General features: G+C 37.2%; 1 protein-coding gene across 9 annotated transcripts in view; it reads right to left on the reverse strand.

The window, feature by feature from the left end:
- RIC8B (RIC8 guanine nucleotide exchange factor B) overlaps positions 1-18,377 on the reverse strand; it is a 116,046-nt gene that overhangs the window by 95,985 nt on the left and 1,684 nt on the right. For all 9 annotated transcript variants that reach the window (XR_009009693.1, XR_449623.2, XR_449622.2 and 6 more), the window contains exon 2: positions 12,474-12,521. Coding sequence is in view for 3 of the 9 variants with exons in the window: in XM_007165730.2 (XP_007165792.1) it covers positions 12,474-12,521 (48 nt within the window). In the remaining 6 variants the exon portion in view is untranslated. The remainder of the gene's footprint in view (positions 1-12,473; positions 12,522-18,377) is intronic.

The following is an 18,377-nucleotide window of genomic DNA, read 5'->3' on the forward strand; positions in this document are numbered from 1 at the left end:
CTGCCTTGCCAATACCTTGATTTTGGACTTCCCAGCCTCCACAACTGTCAGACATAAGTTTCTTTTGTTTATGCAACCTAGTTTTTGGTATTTTGTCACAGTAGCATGAGCAGACTAAGACAGCCAAGAATATGGACAAGAGTGAAGTTGTCTCAACGAGACAGTTGTGATGTTAGAGGTCTTCAAAGGCACAAGAACACACTAGTGGTGTAGCAGAAAAAAAAAAAAGCACAGAAACAGTTTGGGTTCTTTCTAATTCCCAGTTCTATTATTTTCTGAACTTGGATCTGGAGTAATTTACTTATTCTATCTGAAGCTAAATTTCCTCATGTGTAAGACAGAAAAATATCTATTTCACATGGTTATTGTGAAAGATCTATCTATATTATTAATATTATTATATTATTTAATATGGATAGCATCTGAGACAACATACTGTAAGGTGTAAGGCAACTACAAGTTATTTATTGGGAAACAGTACAATTGAAGTAAAGAAAGCACTTGGATTCAAACACTAGCTTGTAGCTATGTGATCCTGGCAAATTTTTGGAAATCACTGTCCCTCATTTCCTCACCTCTAAAAATAGGGATAACATCTAGGGCTTATAAATATTAAATGAGATGATATAGTTAAAAATCTCTAGCATAGTGCTTGGGGTAGAATGGAGGCCCATGCACATTACATCATAAAGATGGCCAGGTGGACAAACAGATCAAGTAACATTAACAGGCACACTCTGCACAAGCACAATAGGGCTAGGAAATTTTTATCTATATTTTCCATTTAATGACAAAGCCCCTTGAAAAGGAAAGTGCTGATGTTATAACATTGCAATTTTGTATTAATTTTATAGATTCTACAGTGTTCATTTAGAATCTATAGAGTTCATTACTGAGCACTTATGTGCATAGCCCTGTTATAGGCACATAACTTAAAATTCTCCCAATTTAAAATTCAAGTACATGCAAACTATTCAAGAGAAATAAATTCTAACCAAGTGACAAAAAGTTTATTTTGGGTTGGGGAGCTATAAAAACATGACTTAAGTTATTTATAATATTAGAGAGATTAAACATATGTAAAATGAGTGAATAAGGAATGTAAATGTATTTCAATGCACAGCAGTTTAAGCTGTATATTCAAAGATTAAAGGAATAAACTACATATAGAGAATTTAGCCAGAGAAAGCTTCTTGATAAATGCGAGTGCTGGGCAATAAGTAGGGGGGAAAAAATGAAAGAAATGGAGCAGGAAAAAGAAGATAGAAGACAAGCTAAATGGTGGACAAAGGCAGAGGCAGAGAGGGATAAAGTAGGAGGATCAACTAAAGCAGATTTAGAGTTCATACAAGTAAAAGCTTTCTAACAAGTAAAGTTATCTAACAGCAGAGTGGCTGCTGTGCGGTTCCCATTATTGAAAGTATTCAGGCAGAGTGTGATTAACCTCAGTGCAAGATACCTTAGAAGGAATCACTGCACTGGAAGATATTCTGGGTCCCTTAGTATACTATACTGTAAGTTCCCTGAGGAGCCGCCCTGCAACAATGATCACTGGAGGTAGAAAAGGAGGCAGAGGACCTAGTTTGAGTCCCAGATTTTCCACTCATTAACTGTAACCTTAGGTAAGTCAACCTCTCAATTTTTCATTTATAAATGGGGAAGTTAGGAACACTGGAAATGTCTGTTCAGCCAAGAACTCTTTCAGGTCCTAAGAGTTTTTAATCAGCCAAAGATGTACACATTCTCCACTTTCCTTAGTACATGGTCAAACTTTGTAAGGAAGAGCTAATTGCTGAGGAAAAGAATTTAGGCAGGAAAAATAATAATAATAGTAAAAAAAAAAAATCTGCAGCATGCCTAACTCCTATAGGTCAATTTCTGTACTGCTAATGGGGAGGGCTGACACTAGATATCCTTACTAGTTATCCTATCCAGTCATACTGCAAATCATGTGCTTCTGTTTCCTGTCAATGGTCTTAATTAGTTAAATGTCAAAGCTTTGTTTACGCTCTGCATCAAGTCTCAAATTTTGGATGCCTACAATCATAAAATAGAATCAATTCATAAACTATAGAACAGGTCAATTCAATTATTAATGAGTGGCAGTATGGTGCAGCACAAGGGCTGTGGAGCCAAACTGCATAGGCTTAAATCATGTCCTCCTACTTCACTAGTTTAGGCATGTAATTTACTTCACTAGATAGGCAAGTAATTTCTTTGTGTGCCTTAGTTTCCTCATCTGTAAAACAAGTAAGATAACAGTACCTACTTTATAGCTTTGTTGTTAAGTATTAAATGTGTTAATATTCATACAGTGCTTGGAATAATGATGGGCATGTAGTATTTAATAACAGCTTTATCGATATATAATTTACGTATCATAAAGTTTACCCTGTTAAAGTACATAGTTCATTGGTTTTCAGTATATTCACACTTGTGCAACCATCATCACTGTTTAATTTTAGAACATTTTCATTACCCTAAAAGGAAACCCAATACCCATTAGCAGTAAATCCCCGTTCCCCTGTCCCTAGATCCTGGGAAACCAATGATCTACTTTCTGTCACTACAGATCTGCCTATTATAGACATTTCATATGAATGGAATCATACATTATGTGGCCTTTTGTGTCTTGCTTCTTTCACTTAGCATAATGTGTTCAAGGTTCATCCATGTTGTAAGCACTTATCAGTTACTTTGTTCTTTTTTATGGTTAAATAATATTCCATTGTATAGATATAACACATTTTATTTATCTATTCACAACTGATGGACATTTGGGCTATTTCCGTCTTTTGGCTGTTACGAATAATACTGCTATGAACATTCAAGTACATGGTTTTGTGTGGACATATATCTTCATTTCTTTGGGGTAGATACCTAGGAGTACAACTGTTGAGTCAAATAGTAACTCTGTTTAATCCTTTGAGGAATTCCCAGACTGTTTTCCAAAGTGGCTGCACCACTGTACATGCAGTAACCTATCAGTAATGTATGAGGGTTCTGTTTTCTCCACATCCCTGTCAACACTTGTTATCATCTGACTTTTCGATTTTAGCCATACCAGTGAGTGTAAACTGGTATCTCATTGTGGTTTTGATTTGTATTTCCCTGATGATTAATGATGTTATCATCTGTTTATTGGCTATTTGTTTATCTTCTTTGGAAAAATGTCTATTCAGATCCTTTGCCCATTTTTAAATTCGGTTATCTTTTTATTATTGAGTTCTTTATATATTCTAGATACAAGTCTCTAATCAGATATATGATTTGCAAATAGTGTCTTCCATTCTGTGGGCTGTCTTTTCACTTTCTTGATAGTGTCCTTTGAAACACAAAAGTTAACTTTGATGAAGTCCAATTTATTTATTTTCCTTTGGTTGCTTGTGCTTTTGGTGTCTTATCTAAGAATCCACTGCCAAATCCAGGTCATGAAGACATACCTTATGCTCCTGGTCAGAGTTTTATGGTTTTAGATCTTACATTTGGGTCTGATCCATTTTGAGTTAATTTTTGCATACAGTGTGAGATAAAGGTTCAATACATTCTGTTATACGTGGCTAAGTGTCTCAGTGCCATTTTTTAAAAGACTATTCTTTCCCCACTGAATGGTCTTCGCACCCCTGTCAAAAATTAGTTGACCACAGACACGTTGGTTTATTTCTGGACTCTCAGTACTATTCCACCGATCTACATCTATATCTATATGCAGGTTTTTTCCAGTAAATACGTATTACAAGATCCACAGTTAGTTGAGTCTGCGGATGCAGAACCATGGATATAGAAGGCCAACTATAAAGTTATACCTGGGTTTTTGACTACTCAGGGAATCAGCGCCCCTAACTCCTGAGTTGCTCAAGGAGCAGCCGTATTTATGTTTACCTATCCTCGTGTCAACACCACACTGTCTTGATTATTGTTGCTTTGTAATAAGTTTTGATGTTGGGAATTATGAGTCCTCCAAGTTTGTTCTTTTCAAGATTGTTTTGGCTCTTCTGCATCCCTTGCAATTCCATATGAATCTTAGAACTGGCTTGTCAATTTCTACAAAGAAGCTACCCAGGATTCTAAAAAGTATCTCATTAAATCTGTAGATCAAGTGGGAAGTGGTGCCATCTGAGCAATAATGTCTTCCAATCTATGAACATGGGATGTTTTCCCATTTCTTTAGATCTTCTTTAATTTCTTTCAACAATATTTTGTAGTTTTCCACAAAACAGAGTTACTTTCTGAGTTATTTCCTTAGTTGTTGCTCTAGGGCTTAATTAGTGTATGTATGTGTGTATATATACACACACACACACACACATATATATCTTAACTTACCAGAATTAGCTCCAGATTTAGATTAATTTAATTCCAGTGAGATACAGAAACATTACTTCTATATGATGCTATTTCTTTCCCCTCTTTTTGTGGCATTATTGTTATCCATAGCATAACAACAATTATTACTTGATATATAATTTTGTCTTTTGAAGACACTGAGAAGGAAGGACAGCAAGTATATACGTATAGCTTTTGTTATATTAGCCTTCTTATTTATAATTGCTGGTTCTCTTGATTTGTTCTTGAGGATTAGAGTTACTATCTAGAGTCACGTCCTTAGTCCAGTACAGCTTTGCTCTCATCAACCTTTGTGCTATTTTTGGCAAATATATCACATTTCTATATGTTATTGGCTGAACAATATATCATACAAATGTTGTTTTATACAAATGCTTTTAAAATCAATTAAGAGAATAAAGGAGAAGAAACATGCATTTACATTATGTTTTATAATTACATAATTACCGTTACTAGTTCTCTTTTGGTTTTTTGTGTGCATTCAAATTGTTGTCTGGGGTGATGTGCTTTCTGTCTGAAGAACTTTTAGTATATCTTGTAAGGTGGATCTAGAACAAATTCATTTTTTCATTTATCTAAAAATGTCTTTATCTCCCCTGCAATGTTGAAAGATAGCTCTGCTGGATATAAGATTCTTGGCTGAATTTTTTCTCTGAGCTCTTTGAATATATTATTCCACTGCCTCTGGCCTACATTTCTGATGAGAAGTAAGCTGTGTATATCACTGAGGTTCCCTTGTAAGTGGTGAGTCATTTTTCTTTCCCTGCTTTTAAGATTTTCTCATTGTCTTTGAGTTTCAGCATTTTTACTCTAGTGTGGCTGTGGATCTCTTTGAGGTTATTCTACTCAGACATTATTGAGTTCTCTGGATATGTAGGTGTTTTCCAATAAATTTGGAAAGACTTTAGACTTTTTTTTTTTGAAAGAATGGATGCACTTATAAATTTATTTATTTTATTTATTTATTTTTGGCTGTGTTGGGTCTTTGTTGCTACACATGGGCTTTCTCTAGTTGCGGCGAGCAGGGGCTACTCTTCATTGTGGTGCACAGGCTTCTTATTGCAGTGGCTTCTTTTGTTGCAGAGCATGGGCTCTAGGCTTGCAGGCTTTAGTAGTTGCAGCACATGTGCTCAGTAGTTGTGGCTCACGGGCTCTAGAGCACAGGCTCAGTAGTTGTGGTGCACGGACTTAAGTTGCTCCACAGCATGTGGGATCTTCCCGGACCAGGGCTCAAACCTGTGTCCCCTGTACTGGCAGGCAGATTCTTAACCACTGCACCACCAGGGAAGTCCCTAGACATCATTTCGTCAAATATTTTTTCTTCTCTTTTCTCTCTCCTCTCCTTCTGGTACTCCAGTTATGTGTATGTTGGTATATTAATGTTGTCTCATATTTCTCTGAGGCGTTCATTTTCTTTTTCCTCAGTTCTTTACCTTGTTTACACTATTGATTTATCTTCAAGTTTGCTTATTCTTTCTTCTGCCAGTGTGAACCCAGTGTTGGGCCTCTTTAGTGATTTTTTTTTTTCAGTTACTGTACTTTTCACTTCCAAAATTTCCATTTGGTTCTTTTTCTTTTTAATAATTTCTATCTTTGTATTGATATTCTTCATTTGATGTGACATTGTCATCAAACCTTGCATTACTTCTTTAAATATGGTTTCCTTCAGTTTTCTGAATATATTTATAATGACTACTTTGAAGTCTGTCTGTTAAATCCAACATCTAGTCATTCTCACAGGCAGTTTCCATTGCCTGCTTTTTCCCCAGTGCACAGCTCATTCTTTCCTGTTTCTCTGCGTGGTTTTTGTTTTTCTTTTTGAAACTGGACATTTTAGATAATATATTATATCAACATTGGGTAATGCTTATACCCTCCAAGATTTGCTATTGTTATTTTATTGGCTCAGTGACTGGCTGAATTACTTTAGTTAAGTATATTTTCCTCCTCCTCCCTGCAGATGTAGCTCCTCATAGGGCTCACCCTTTTGTATGCCACAGTCATCCTGGGATAACAGTGGCTTTGGCAGGCCTCTCTTTGACTTTCTCTTTCCCTGACCACACCCAGCTGTTAAGCTCCACTAACTGCAGGCTGATTGATCTATTGTCTTCAACAATGTCCTGAGGCATAAACTGCTCTACAAACTGAGCCAATTTATTAGGGCTCCTTTGAAGAGATAGTTCCTGAGGTAAGTATGTAAGATTTGTTCTAACTACAGGAGGGTTCCTCCCAGCTGTCTTTCCTACTTTCTTTCTAGCAAACTACCTAGCCTTCTGGTTAGCCTTATATCTCCAATGAATCTGTCAATCTCCTCCCAATTGCCTTTCACCACAACCTGTACTTTCAGGCAGGAACTTCACACTGTTGCAAATTAAGTTGGTTCCTTTGGGGAGAGATTCAGAGCTCACTGTTATAAGCTCTGCTTGTTCCTCTGGGCAAAGTTCCTGAGCCTGGTTCTGATGCTGAGGGCAGAGACAACAGCATGCTTCTTTCTGGGTGACACCTCCTTGAGAGCTCAACTGGAGAGGACAGGGGAGCAGCAGGCCCAGAACTCCTCAGCTGGCCTCTCCCAGGGTGGAACCTGTGTCCCACCAGCCAGGGCGAGTGCAACTGGGGCCCTAATATTCTCAATGGTGCCCTACCCAAGGTAGAGCCTCTGTCCCACGAGTGGGGATTGGGTGAAAGGAGGGAGACCCCACCTCTCAGCTACATTCACCTAGAATTTTGTCCCAGCAACATGTAGCTCAGGCAGGATGAGAAATGCTGACCTTACCCCTGTCTCTACTGGGTAGATAGCCTTCCAACTGAGAGCTGAGGGAAGTGGGAGCTCCGTGTTCTTGGCTGCATCAGTTTGGAGGAGAGTTTCCATCTCACTCCACTGGGAGTGGGAAGACAGGGAGCAGGTCTCAGTTCAAATCCCACAGACTTTCACTCTTCTGAGTTTTAGTAGATTGTCCTGAATAAGTGTTCCTTTATTGACTGCATGCTCTTAGGACTATTTCCAGAGACTTTAAATGGTTGTTTTTTTAAAATAACCAGTTTCATTGGGGAGCAGATCCATAAAGCTCTCACACTGTCATGGCTGGAAGCAGAACTTCTTGATGAGTTTTTTATATGAGAAAAAGGATCCGAAACTCTAAAGTGTAAATCAGAGTTACTACTCTTAACATTCCCAGGCAGAAATCCTAAAAAGTGATCCATACAGAGATCATGTATGGACTGCCACATCTATGGCTTACTAAATCAGAAGGGCTGTTCTGTTCTTTCTTCCCACATTTAGTCCTTCAATACCTTGGCAAAACATCTAAAATAAAAAATGGAGTCTGAAATGAAGTTTAAATTGTTTCATTTTTGAACTACTGTGAGGCATTCATCCTGGCCTATGATATAATTCAGCCCTTCTAGTTAAGTTTTATGCCAGATCCAGCTGGACAGAAACTTTAAAAAGTAAAAGTTTTAGAACGCTTTTGGTAGTATGTGTGTTTGTGTGTTTTAAGGAAATCAAGATGTTAAAAAGGATTATCTTTAAAGTTATTGGTTTCTAAATGAGAATTGTACTTGCATCATATATCAAAGTATTCCCTAAGGTGAAGACATCAAATAAAATTTGAGTCAAATTTGCAAGACACACAAAGCTCATTTTGTTTTAGTGAAAACTGGGGTTTAACAATTTCAAATGACTAAACTAAGTGTAAAAGGCTTTCAGAACAAGCATCCATGCCTCAAGCTATTCCTAAGCATGGATTCACAGTATAGGATTGATGGTTCTATCTTGGCACATTTTCCTTGGGGGACTCTAATATGGAAAATTACCCATTCATTTTCTATAGTCCACAATGGAAACCCTCAGTATGCATCCGTAGCTGAGAAAGCACCAAACCAAACACCATAGGAAAATAGCCAACTTAGGAACTAATAAGGCCTAACGCAGGACCTGGCACACAGGAATTACTGAAAAAATATTTGTGGACTACAGAGATCTCTACTAATATGCCAAGTACATCCAACTTTGGGGAAAAAAAGTAAAATGAAGAAATATTTCAAATGGTAGAATGGACTTTTGTGTACAAATAAATTTATTTCAGTCCATAAACTGGCTCCACAAGTGATACTATCTCCAAACCTAGTAACATTTTTATGTTCCCCCAGAAGGAATATGTAAGATAATCACAAAGGCCCAATTTTAAAGAAAATAAATGATTAAAAAGTATATTGGTCTTTGCTTATGCCCCCAATCACACTACTATAAAAATATATTATCACATATAATATGTAATTATCATATTCTTATATCATTATCATTTACTATAACAGAAAAATTCAAAATACAGAAAAGAGAAATTAAAATATCATCTACAGTAATAATACTAAGCCACTGTTTTAGTGAATTTCCTTGTAGACATTCTTCTTTGCATAGTTTTTATTAGTTTTACATGGTTGTGATCATTCTGTATGAATACTTTTGTATTCTGTTTTTTCAGTAAACAACATTATGAAATGTGCTTGAGATTCTGCTCTCTAGTTATCAAACTCAAAACCAAACCATATGTACAAGTTATAGGAATTCTGGCCTCCACTCAAGCTCCAAGTCCCCTTTATTCATTTAACAGGTGTTTATTGTAGGTGCCTATTTTGTGCCACATGCAGTGCTGGGGACTGAAAATACAAAGAAAAGTAAGCCAGAATTTTTGTCCTCAAAGAGTTCTCAACTCAGTAATTACTCTCTGCCTTCACAGAAGTATGAGCTTACCTATGTGAGTTTGAAGTTAATGAAATAAACGCTTGAAATTTATTTTTAACTTCACTCTTTTGAGGAAAATTACTAAATACATAAAGGTTTATCTCAGACAACAACTGAAGTTTTCTGCATTTAATATGGTTGTATTCTTATCTTACAGGTGAAAGAGCTGCAATTCTTTTAATCATTTTATGACAGGTATTTTTCAACATTTATTGCAATTAGTTCTCTTTATTGGCCTTGAGATCAGTTGTATTTTAGAAACCAATATAAGAGCTTTCATTTCCTCAAGCTGTAAATTTTCAGATTATTCATCATACCTCCCTCCATCCTACATATTTGCATGGTATATGTGTTTATGTGCTGGTAGATAATCATAGCCACCAACTGAGGTAGAGAAGATGTAAAGCAAACGCTTCAATAAGCACAGGTGCTTATACCCAAATATATCATGAGTCACATGCACCTGGAACTATTTGCATTCTATGCACAAACATTAGCAATTGTATCTGACTTTACTTCTCTGGAAAAATTTAAGCATTCCTAGTTGGTAATTTCCTTTGATATTTTCCAGTTTAAGTCTAGTTGCCTAAATGGTGTCTCAAGGTATGAAATAAGAGATAAAACAAGGTATTGAGTCATAATTTCAAACCTTCTGAGATATACCTCAAGTGGTAATGAGTGGGAGCCATGGAGCACTGAGCAGTGAAGGAGCTGCACATAATAGCCAGAAAACCTGTTCTCTATTCAAGGCTCCACCACTTACGAGTGATATGAGTGTTAACAAGTTGTCATTAACATGAGCCTCGGTTTTCTTATCCATAAAACTGGGATGGTGATATTCTCATCATACTTACAACATTACTGTATTACTAATAAAAAGCAAATCTTTCTAAAAATGCAAAATGCTATGTTAGGACTTAGGTCTAAGGATCATTACTTTATAACCAATTCCTAAAAAGTTCGTATAATCAAGTTTTATTTTTTGAAAGGCTCTATTTCCTTACATTTACTTATAGGTTGCCACAAGGTTTTACATAAGAGAGGTGTGTTTTTTAGAGCGACAGCACCTGTAGTTTATTGAAAGGGGCGCTGCTGTTACCAAGGAGCTGCTGGTAGAAGGCTCCAGAGACATGTTTAGGAAAGAGAAAAAGAGAACTAGGGCAGCAAAACAAACTGGATGGTAATTTGAGTTCCTCTTATTTTAAGATTGGGTTTAATGTTGGAGACATGCCTACTATTCCATGCCTCTCTACACTGAGAACTTAAAAGGCTGTTAGGATGTAGAGCCTTTAGAGAAGTCCAATAATTTTGATTTCAAAGTCTTTTTAGAGCTTTAGGCATGAAGAGTCTCTAATGGTTTTAACCCCTGGAGACTGAAATAGTTTTGTTTGCCAATGTTTTTCCATTAATGAAGATTACCTAGCTAGGTCTCTAATGACATTTGTTTGTATCAGACCTCCCAGGAAGCAGCAATCTACAGGTAATACTGAAAGTAACACTAGTACAGTAGTTACTGTCACCAAAGATTTAAAAGACAGTAAAAGAAAATACTTGGAAAATGTTAGGTTTTGCTACTTTCCTACAGGAAACAAACATGCTTTATTAATAACTGTGTGGGAAATTTTTTTCCCTTAACTGAAAGTCATATGGCATGGGGGGGATCTCTGTCTTCATGCACTCATTTTGACCAGTAAAAGCACTACCAAAGATTCTAGTGTCAGATTCACAAGGCACCATGGAATCTATATAGTATGGATCCTCCCAACTAAACCAAATAGCAGCTGCCTTCCTAGCCTGAATACCTATCATGAGTATATTAAAAACATGTTCTTTTTAACACCTTGTTTCTTTTTTCTTTTCATGTAACTATCTCTCCCATTAGCACATAACAGTCTTTCTCCTTCTCCCTCTTCCTCCCTCTTTACCACAGCAAAATATTCCATTCTGCAAATATACACAAGTTTCTACAAATATTCCCTAATTGCTGGAGGCGTTATTGTTTCCAATCGTCTGCTACTATGTACAACGCTTCAGTGAATAACTTTGTTTACGTTATTTCAATCTGTCCACAGAATAGATCTAAAAGTGACATTGCTTGGTCAAAGGGCAAAATGCATCTGTAATTTTGGTACATACCGCCAGTATATGCAAAGGTAGGAAGTAGGAAACAGAAGGGATGTGTATGTGTATGTAACTGGAAACATTTCATATTGCTAGAGCATAAATTACAAGGGAGAGAAGCAAGCAATAGGCTGCAAAAAGTAGGCAAACTTCAGATCACTGAGCATCTAGGTCATGTTAAGAAGCTTGAACTTTATTCTATAGACAAAGAAAGTTACTCAAGGGTTTTAAGGTTGGGCGTGACACAGTCAGATTATTGTTACAGAATTATGGACAATGGACTGGAAGGGCATATAACTTGAAAAAGAAGGAACAGTTAGGAAACTGGTACAGTAATCCAGATGAAGGACTGAACTAGGGCCGGGGTTAAGGAGAGAATGTACTGAGAAATCTTAAGAGGCAAAGTGAGCAGGATGTAGACAGTAAATATGGGGGTGGAGGTGAATAGAGGGATGATTTCAAGGTATGCTCAAACCATTACCAGCAAAGCACCGGATTCAAGTTATTTCTCCAGCAGCAATAATACGTTTACACAGATTCAGTCATGCTCTCTTACCTGGTCTTAGCATTTGCGAGGCCAGGGATAGCGGTATAGGGCCCAGCAAACACACAGGCAGAACTGGTGAGCTTCTCCTTGAGCATCGTGCTCTAATAAACTAAGTAAAGCAACCACGGGTGACCCCAACAGGCCAACATGACACTTCATAGCTCTATCTCTGATGCACCCTCTCATAATAACTCCTCTATTCGTAAGCCTCTTGACCCCATTTTCCTCTTTGCCCATGAAGTCAGTGACCAAGACAGTTGCTGACAACATAAATAACTGCCAGCACAGGGAACAATATGTGGTTGAGGGGCAGCTGCATGAATAGCTGTTTTTCCAAAACTTAACCCAAAGCCAAGCTTTACTGTAAACCCAATATTACAATATTAGCAATGCATTTTTGGCAGCCTGCAGTCCTGCCACCAAACAAAGTTAATCTCTGGAGATGAGAAGATATGGAGGAGAGTCCCCTTTGAACCCTTCCCATTCCCCTGATTTATGCAAGTGTAATGGTCCTATGGGGATGGAGCAGGAGGGTGTTATGTGTAATCCATACTAAACCTGGCACTTGTCTTTATTCTCAGAGCTTCTAAAAACCAAACTGAAGGGAAACTGAGAAGTAAACTATCAGATGAAATCAAGTCCACTGTTTATCAAGTCCATGAAAGAAATACATACACACACACACACACACACACACAGAGTAACACCAAGGCTTACCTTTCTTTTATCTTCATCTGTTGATTCAAATTTGAAAGTAGCCCTATGCTGAAGAGGGAAAAAAGGGAAACAATGTCATTTTAAATACACAGATTTTTGATTTTGGCTGTTTAAAAATACCTAATGTCTTTAAAACGTTGTCTTCCCATATCGTGTCTCAAAGTTCTTATTAAAGTAAGAGAGGCATGTAAGCAAATAATTGTAAAACAGTACAAAAGACTAAAGCAAAAATATATACAGAAGAGACAGAGTACTGAGCCACTAACTACCCAGGGAAATCAGGAATTCTTTGCATATAGTACAGAGCATTTGAGCTGGACCTTGAGGGATGAATAGGAGTTTGCCAGGTAAATGGAAAGCATTCTAGGGATGGAAACAAAGGCTCATGTGTGAAGTGGTATGATATATTTATAAAATAAGCAGCTCTGTCAGAGTGAAACACAGGACACATGTTAGGGGATGAGAGGAGTGGAGAAAGATGAGAATGGGAAAGTAGACTGGACAGAGATTTGGAAGGATCTTCCAATGTTGCTGAGGAGTTTGTACTTTCTTTATCATATGCAATAAGAAATCACCAGAGAATTGTAGATAGGGAAGAAATTGATAGACTGGCATTTCAGAAAAGTAATTCTGTAAGAATGAGGGTTTAAATCATGGCTCCACCACTTAATAGTTAAGCAAGTAACAAATTATAACTGTATTTCCCATGTGAAAAGAGGGGGTACCTAGTTCACAAAGCTGCCATGAGGGTTAAAACAGCTATGACATATAATGTACCATCTCAGTACCTGGCACATAGTAAACACTCAGTAACTATTAGGATGATAATAATGATGATGCCAATGACATTGAGGAAAAATAACTGAAAGAAAAGAATGTCATGACTCTCCTGAAATGACTGGCAACACTATATTTTCCACTCTGTGGCTGAAATAGAGAATGGAGTAAGTTGACTTGTCCACTTCCAGAGAGTGATGGTACCCAAAAAATAGAGCATAAAGTTCCTCAATCTCTTCTCAAGTTTTATTCAAGAGAACCAAGTGCTCTTATGGATCCTAAGTTTTCATTTAAAAAAATCTTTACTGAACATCTCTCTGCCTTTCCTTTGTATTTCTCATTGGCAACATGGCAACCCACCAGGAGTTAAACACAGTAAGTACTAAAGATATCATCATTACAGGTGGTTCTGCATTGACAGCTTCGCAGAAGAAGCAATTTTTGAAATTAAATGAGATGGAGAAATGTTGATAGAGAAGCAGTTCTGAAAGTAAGAAATGGTCAGAGGGAAGACTTACAGGTAATAGAGAAGGGCCATTTGAGGAAACCTAAGAGAAGCTGCCTCACATACCGTTTGCAAAACAATTAAAATGGATGTCAGGTGGTAAGGCCTCGGATTTAAAAATGTATACCTGAATTGGCATATAGGTGACAGGCAACCAGGGGAAGACCCTGAAGGAGGTGTGAATTCATTCTGGAAGAATATTTTGGGTGGTAGTTTACAGGCCAGATCAAAGAAGAGCAAGACTGAGGACATAAAGCCCTCTGAGAAATGGGCATCAATAATCCAGGAGTGATATTGCTGGAGGCAGTATAAATTGACACCAACTTCAAAAATGAAAGTGATTTGGCAACACATAATAGAAACCATAAAAATATTCACAGCCTTTGACCCAGAACTTTTACTGCTAGAAATTTATCCTAATGAGATCATCCAGAGGAGAGAAAAATTATATATGTAATCATATTCACTGCAGTGTTATTGAGTATTATGGAAGAAAAAAGAGAGACAACCGGAATATCCAACAACAGGAGACTGATGAAATAAATCACTGTGTATTCATCTGACAGATTATTATACTGCCATTTTAAAAAAAATATGGCTAAAAAGTTCTGTAACAACATGAAAAATTATTTATGATGGCAGTAAGAGGAAAAACAGTAAAACATCAAACTGTATGTCTATGATGACAGTACCTACATAAATGTATGCATGATTTCAAACGAAGGCTTCAGTGTTAAAATGCAAAAATAAAAACAACTTTATAGGGTTGGTGGAATTGCTGGTGATTCCTTTGACAAAACTCATTGTTGGTATATTATTTTTATAATTAAAAGAAAAATTTTATATAAAAGGTAAATAAATTAATGAATGAGCAAGGAAAGAAAGAAAAGAAGAAAAGGAAGGAAGAAACAACAAAGACTATAACTTAGGAATTTACAGACCCAAGGTTTAGTAAAAACTAACAGTGAATAAAAGATCAAGAATTAGCAGATTGTATGGTTATAAACTGAAGCTTAGTAAAGGTTCACTACAAATGAAAACTCATAATTGCACTTAGAAACAAGAAGCTTAATTTTTGCCATTATATGTGAAATATTAATTCCACACATTATCTGGAATAAATGTACCTAGTTGCCAATGTAATAGTTCTCCTAAACTTTTTTTTTTTTTTTTTGCATTTATGGTAAGGGAACAGAAAAAGAAATCATCTTTTGGAAAGCCCCTCGTTAAGTTATAAAAATATCTTTTAAAAGGTTTCTACATAGAATTAAATCTCTCAAGGTGATAATTTAGAATAGTATCAAGGACTAATTTTTATTTATTTATTTTTTTATTTTTTTTATTTTTCTTTTTAAATGCAAGGCTGATCCTGTCACAAAACTGCAACATTAAAAAAAAAAAAAAAAGAAAGAAAGTAAAGAAGAAAAGCAAGCTTTCAAAAGCCCTAACTAACATGAGGGCTTAATTTAATTAGCAAATATACTGGTATTGTGAGGCAATACAAATTGAATTTAGAATATGCCAATCCATTCAAAGCAACCTCAAAGTGTAAAACAAAAAGTCCTCTTACATAGTCCAGGATATTTATATATCCTATTCAAATGTGGAGGCTGTACTTCTAGAACTGTCCCAATATTAGGTCCCTATCAATCAGGTTCTTCTAGCACATAAATGAAGACCTCACTGCTATCAGGGTTGTTTTCCTCTCTTATGAGGACTACTCTCAGAGACCTACATACCTGTCCGTATCTTAAATAACTTTTACCTTTCATTTGGCCATAAACTTGCCACACTTCCATAATGGAATCCTACTGGAGCTTGCTAAGGGGTAATCGTATGTCTAGGTGGCCTCTATGGCCACCAAGCCACCTCTCTGGTTATCAACATAGTTGATGATGATGCTAGGCCTCAGTTTCTTCTCCTATTGAGAGTGTTGGACCCAATTATCTTTGAGGTTCCTTCTTGTCTAAATACCCTGGATTCAAGGAACTAAGATACTACTATGCACCTCAAGGCTCTTGATCACTGTTTGTTGCTGATAATCATAATGATGCCAACCAATCTCTCTACTAAATCTGTTAGCAGAACAAGCCCTAGGGGAGGAGAAGAAGCTTGGACAGCCTAGACTAGAGCAATATATACTTCCCACATTAATAGCTCATTCTATAACTGGAGTGGGGTGACTGGGACCCAACAGTAGCCAAAGGAAGTAGTCCTGAAAACCCTTTCTCTTCTGTGCTCAATAACACAGAACAGACAGGGGAAAGCCAACAGGGCCTTGCAAAAAGAGCCCTGGATATTGAATCTGAAGACTAGGTCTGCCACTTCTAGCTATGTGCCTTTAGGCCTGTAGACATTTACTTTGTCTTTCTGAACCTCAATTTCCTAGTCCCAAAAAAAAGGGAGAATACTTCAGTCACCCTCGTAAGTTTTAATACGTGATGACATGTGAAAGCACGTAGGATAATACACAGTACATAGCAGGCACTCAATAAATGCTATTAGATGAATTGAAAGTGAAAAAGAACAACCACTCTTCCTATTTTTAAAAAATACTTTCCTATGCTGAGTCAACTTGCATTATGCCCTTGAGAAACAGACAAGTTTCATTTTTTTCTAGGATAGATAGCTCTTCCTTCTCCCCAAGACAAGAAGGGTCAGTGAATGAAGGAAGAAATCTTGAAAATTAGAATCTCCTTAACACAGTAGAAATTAGATGTTACCTGGAGCCAGACAGGTAAATGTTAAACATGGTACAAGGTATTTTGCTAACCATTAAAAAGTGCACGGGTCAAGGAAAAAGAGAAAGAATGTAGTATATTCTTTAATTTTTTTTTTATCAGGCTACGTCAACTCCATGCCACATGCTTAATTCCTGACTTTTTTGTTCAAAACTAACAGTTATGGGTTTTTCTTCAGTGCCAGGCACTGTTCTAAATGATTTACACATATAAGTCATTTAATCCTGACAACAAACCTATGATGTGGGTACTATTATTATCCCTGTTTGGCAGATGAGGAAACTGAGGCACAGCAAAGTTAAGTACCTTGCTCTATGCCACGCGGATGGTAAGCCGGGGACCAGAGTTCAGGCAATCTGGCTCCAGAACCCGTGCTCTTGCCGCAGGACCTCTTGAGCACCTTGACCATTAGTGAACGCCTCCTACATGCATTATGCACAGCGTTCAGCATTATACTTCACTTAATTCAGGTCTCATAATAACTTAGATGATAGAACCCTATGTTACAGATAAGGAAACTGGGAGTCAGGCTTAAAATAACTTGTCCATAGTCATGACACTAATAAATGGCAGATGTGAACCACGATTTATCTGACTCCAAATTCCACCTTCTTTCCATTATACTTGCTGCCTTCTTTTGAGAACGACTAACCAATCATTCTCTCTCTACATCATTCATTTCCCTTCTTGGTTAGACTCCTCAATGCCCCATAATCACTTCACTCTAAACATTTCCCAAATCCATGTTTCCAGATAAGGAATATGAGGCACATGGTAATACCCAGGTACTTTTTCAGGGTTTCAGACTCCATTTCCCATAGAACAGGGCAATTTAATTCCCCCTCCCCATTCTTACTGCCAGACCACTGCTATTGTGCTTCCCCTTCTTCTTCATCTGCCTCTAGTGTCTCCTGCCTTGAGGGGCAAAGCCCCACTGCCAACATAAAACTCAGCTATTTTCTTTGTACTCTGGACCTACTATAATCAGCATTAAACATGAGAACTCTTTTCTGAAGGAGCTGGCCGAGCCGGTTCACATCAAGACACAGCTTTCTCAAGCCTGGCCCCCAAAATACCACCCCAAACAATACACATTGGGCATTACAACTTTAAAACCATTCCCAATGTGAAAGGAGAGCTGGGGATGTCCAGAACTTAAGCTCTGACAGCACTGGGCCAGGAGTGGTAAGTGGAAACCAACCTGGAGGGAGATCAAGGAAAGGAAGAGATAAACTGGAGGAAGCAAATCTGGAGTTCTAATTAGTTTAGCCATGAAGGGAAGGAGAAAATACTGAAGGAGGAGATAAGATCCAGTTCAAGGTTTTTTCCTCCTCCCTTCTGTATAGAAGAAAGTTCCTATTTATTGCTGGATACCTGGGATATAATAAGTGCTAAATAAACACTAGTTGATTCAATACAATGGCCAAGTTTTCTGTTGTATTTCTTTCTTTTGAAAATCAGTTTGTAGCTGCCTCAAATCTTTTTTGGAAAGCAATTATAAATCCAGTTGAATGAATACACAGTCGGGCCTCCACATCTGCAGGTTCCACATCCGTGCATTCAACCAACCATGGATCAAAAATATTTGGAAAAAAAATTGAAGAAAGTTCCAAAAAGCAAAACTTGAATTAACTGGCAACTAGCTACAAAGTATTTGCATTGTATTTACAACTATTTACATAGCATTTACATTGTATTATTAATAATCTAGAGATGATTTCAACTATAAAGGAGGATGTGTGTAGGTTATATGCAAATACTATGCCATTTTATATAAGGGACTTGAGCATCCATGGATTTTGGTATCCATGGGGGAGGTATAGGGTCCTGGAACCAATCCCCTGCAGATACCAAGGGATGACTGTAATCTCCACAATATGT

Source organism: Balaenoptera acutorostrata, chromosome 11 (assembly GCF_949987535.1).
Source record: "Balaenoptera acutorostrata chromosome 11, mBalAcu1.1, whole genome shotgun sequence".
Classification (NCBI taxonomy): domain Eukaryota; kingdom Metazoa; phylum Chordata; class Mammalia; order Artiodactyla; family Balaenopteridae; genus Balaenoptera; species Balaenoptera acutorostrata.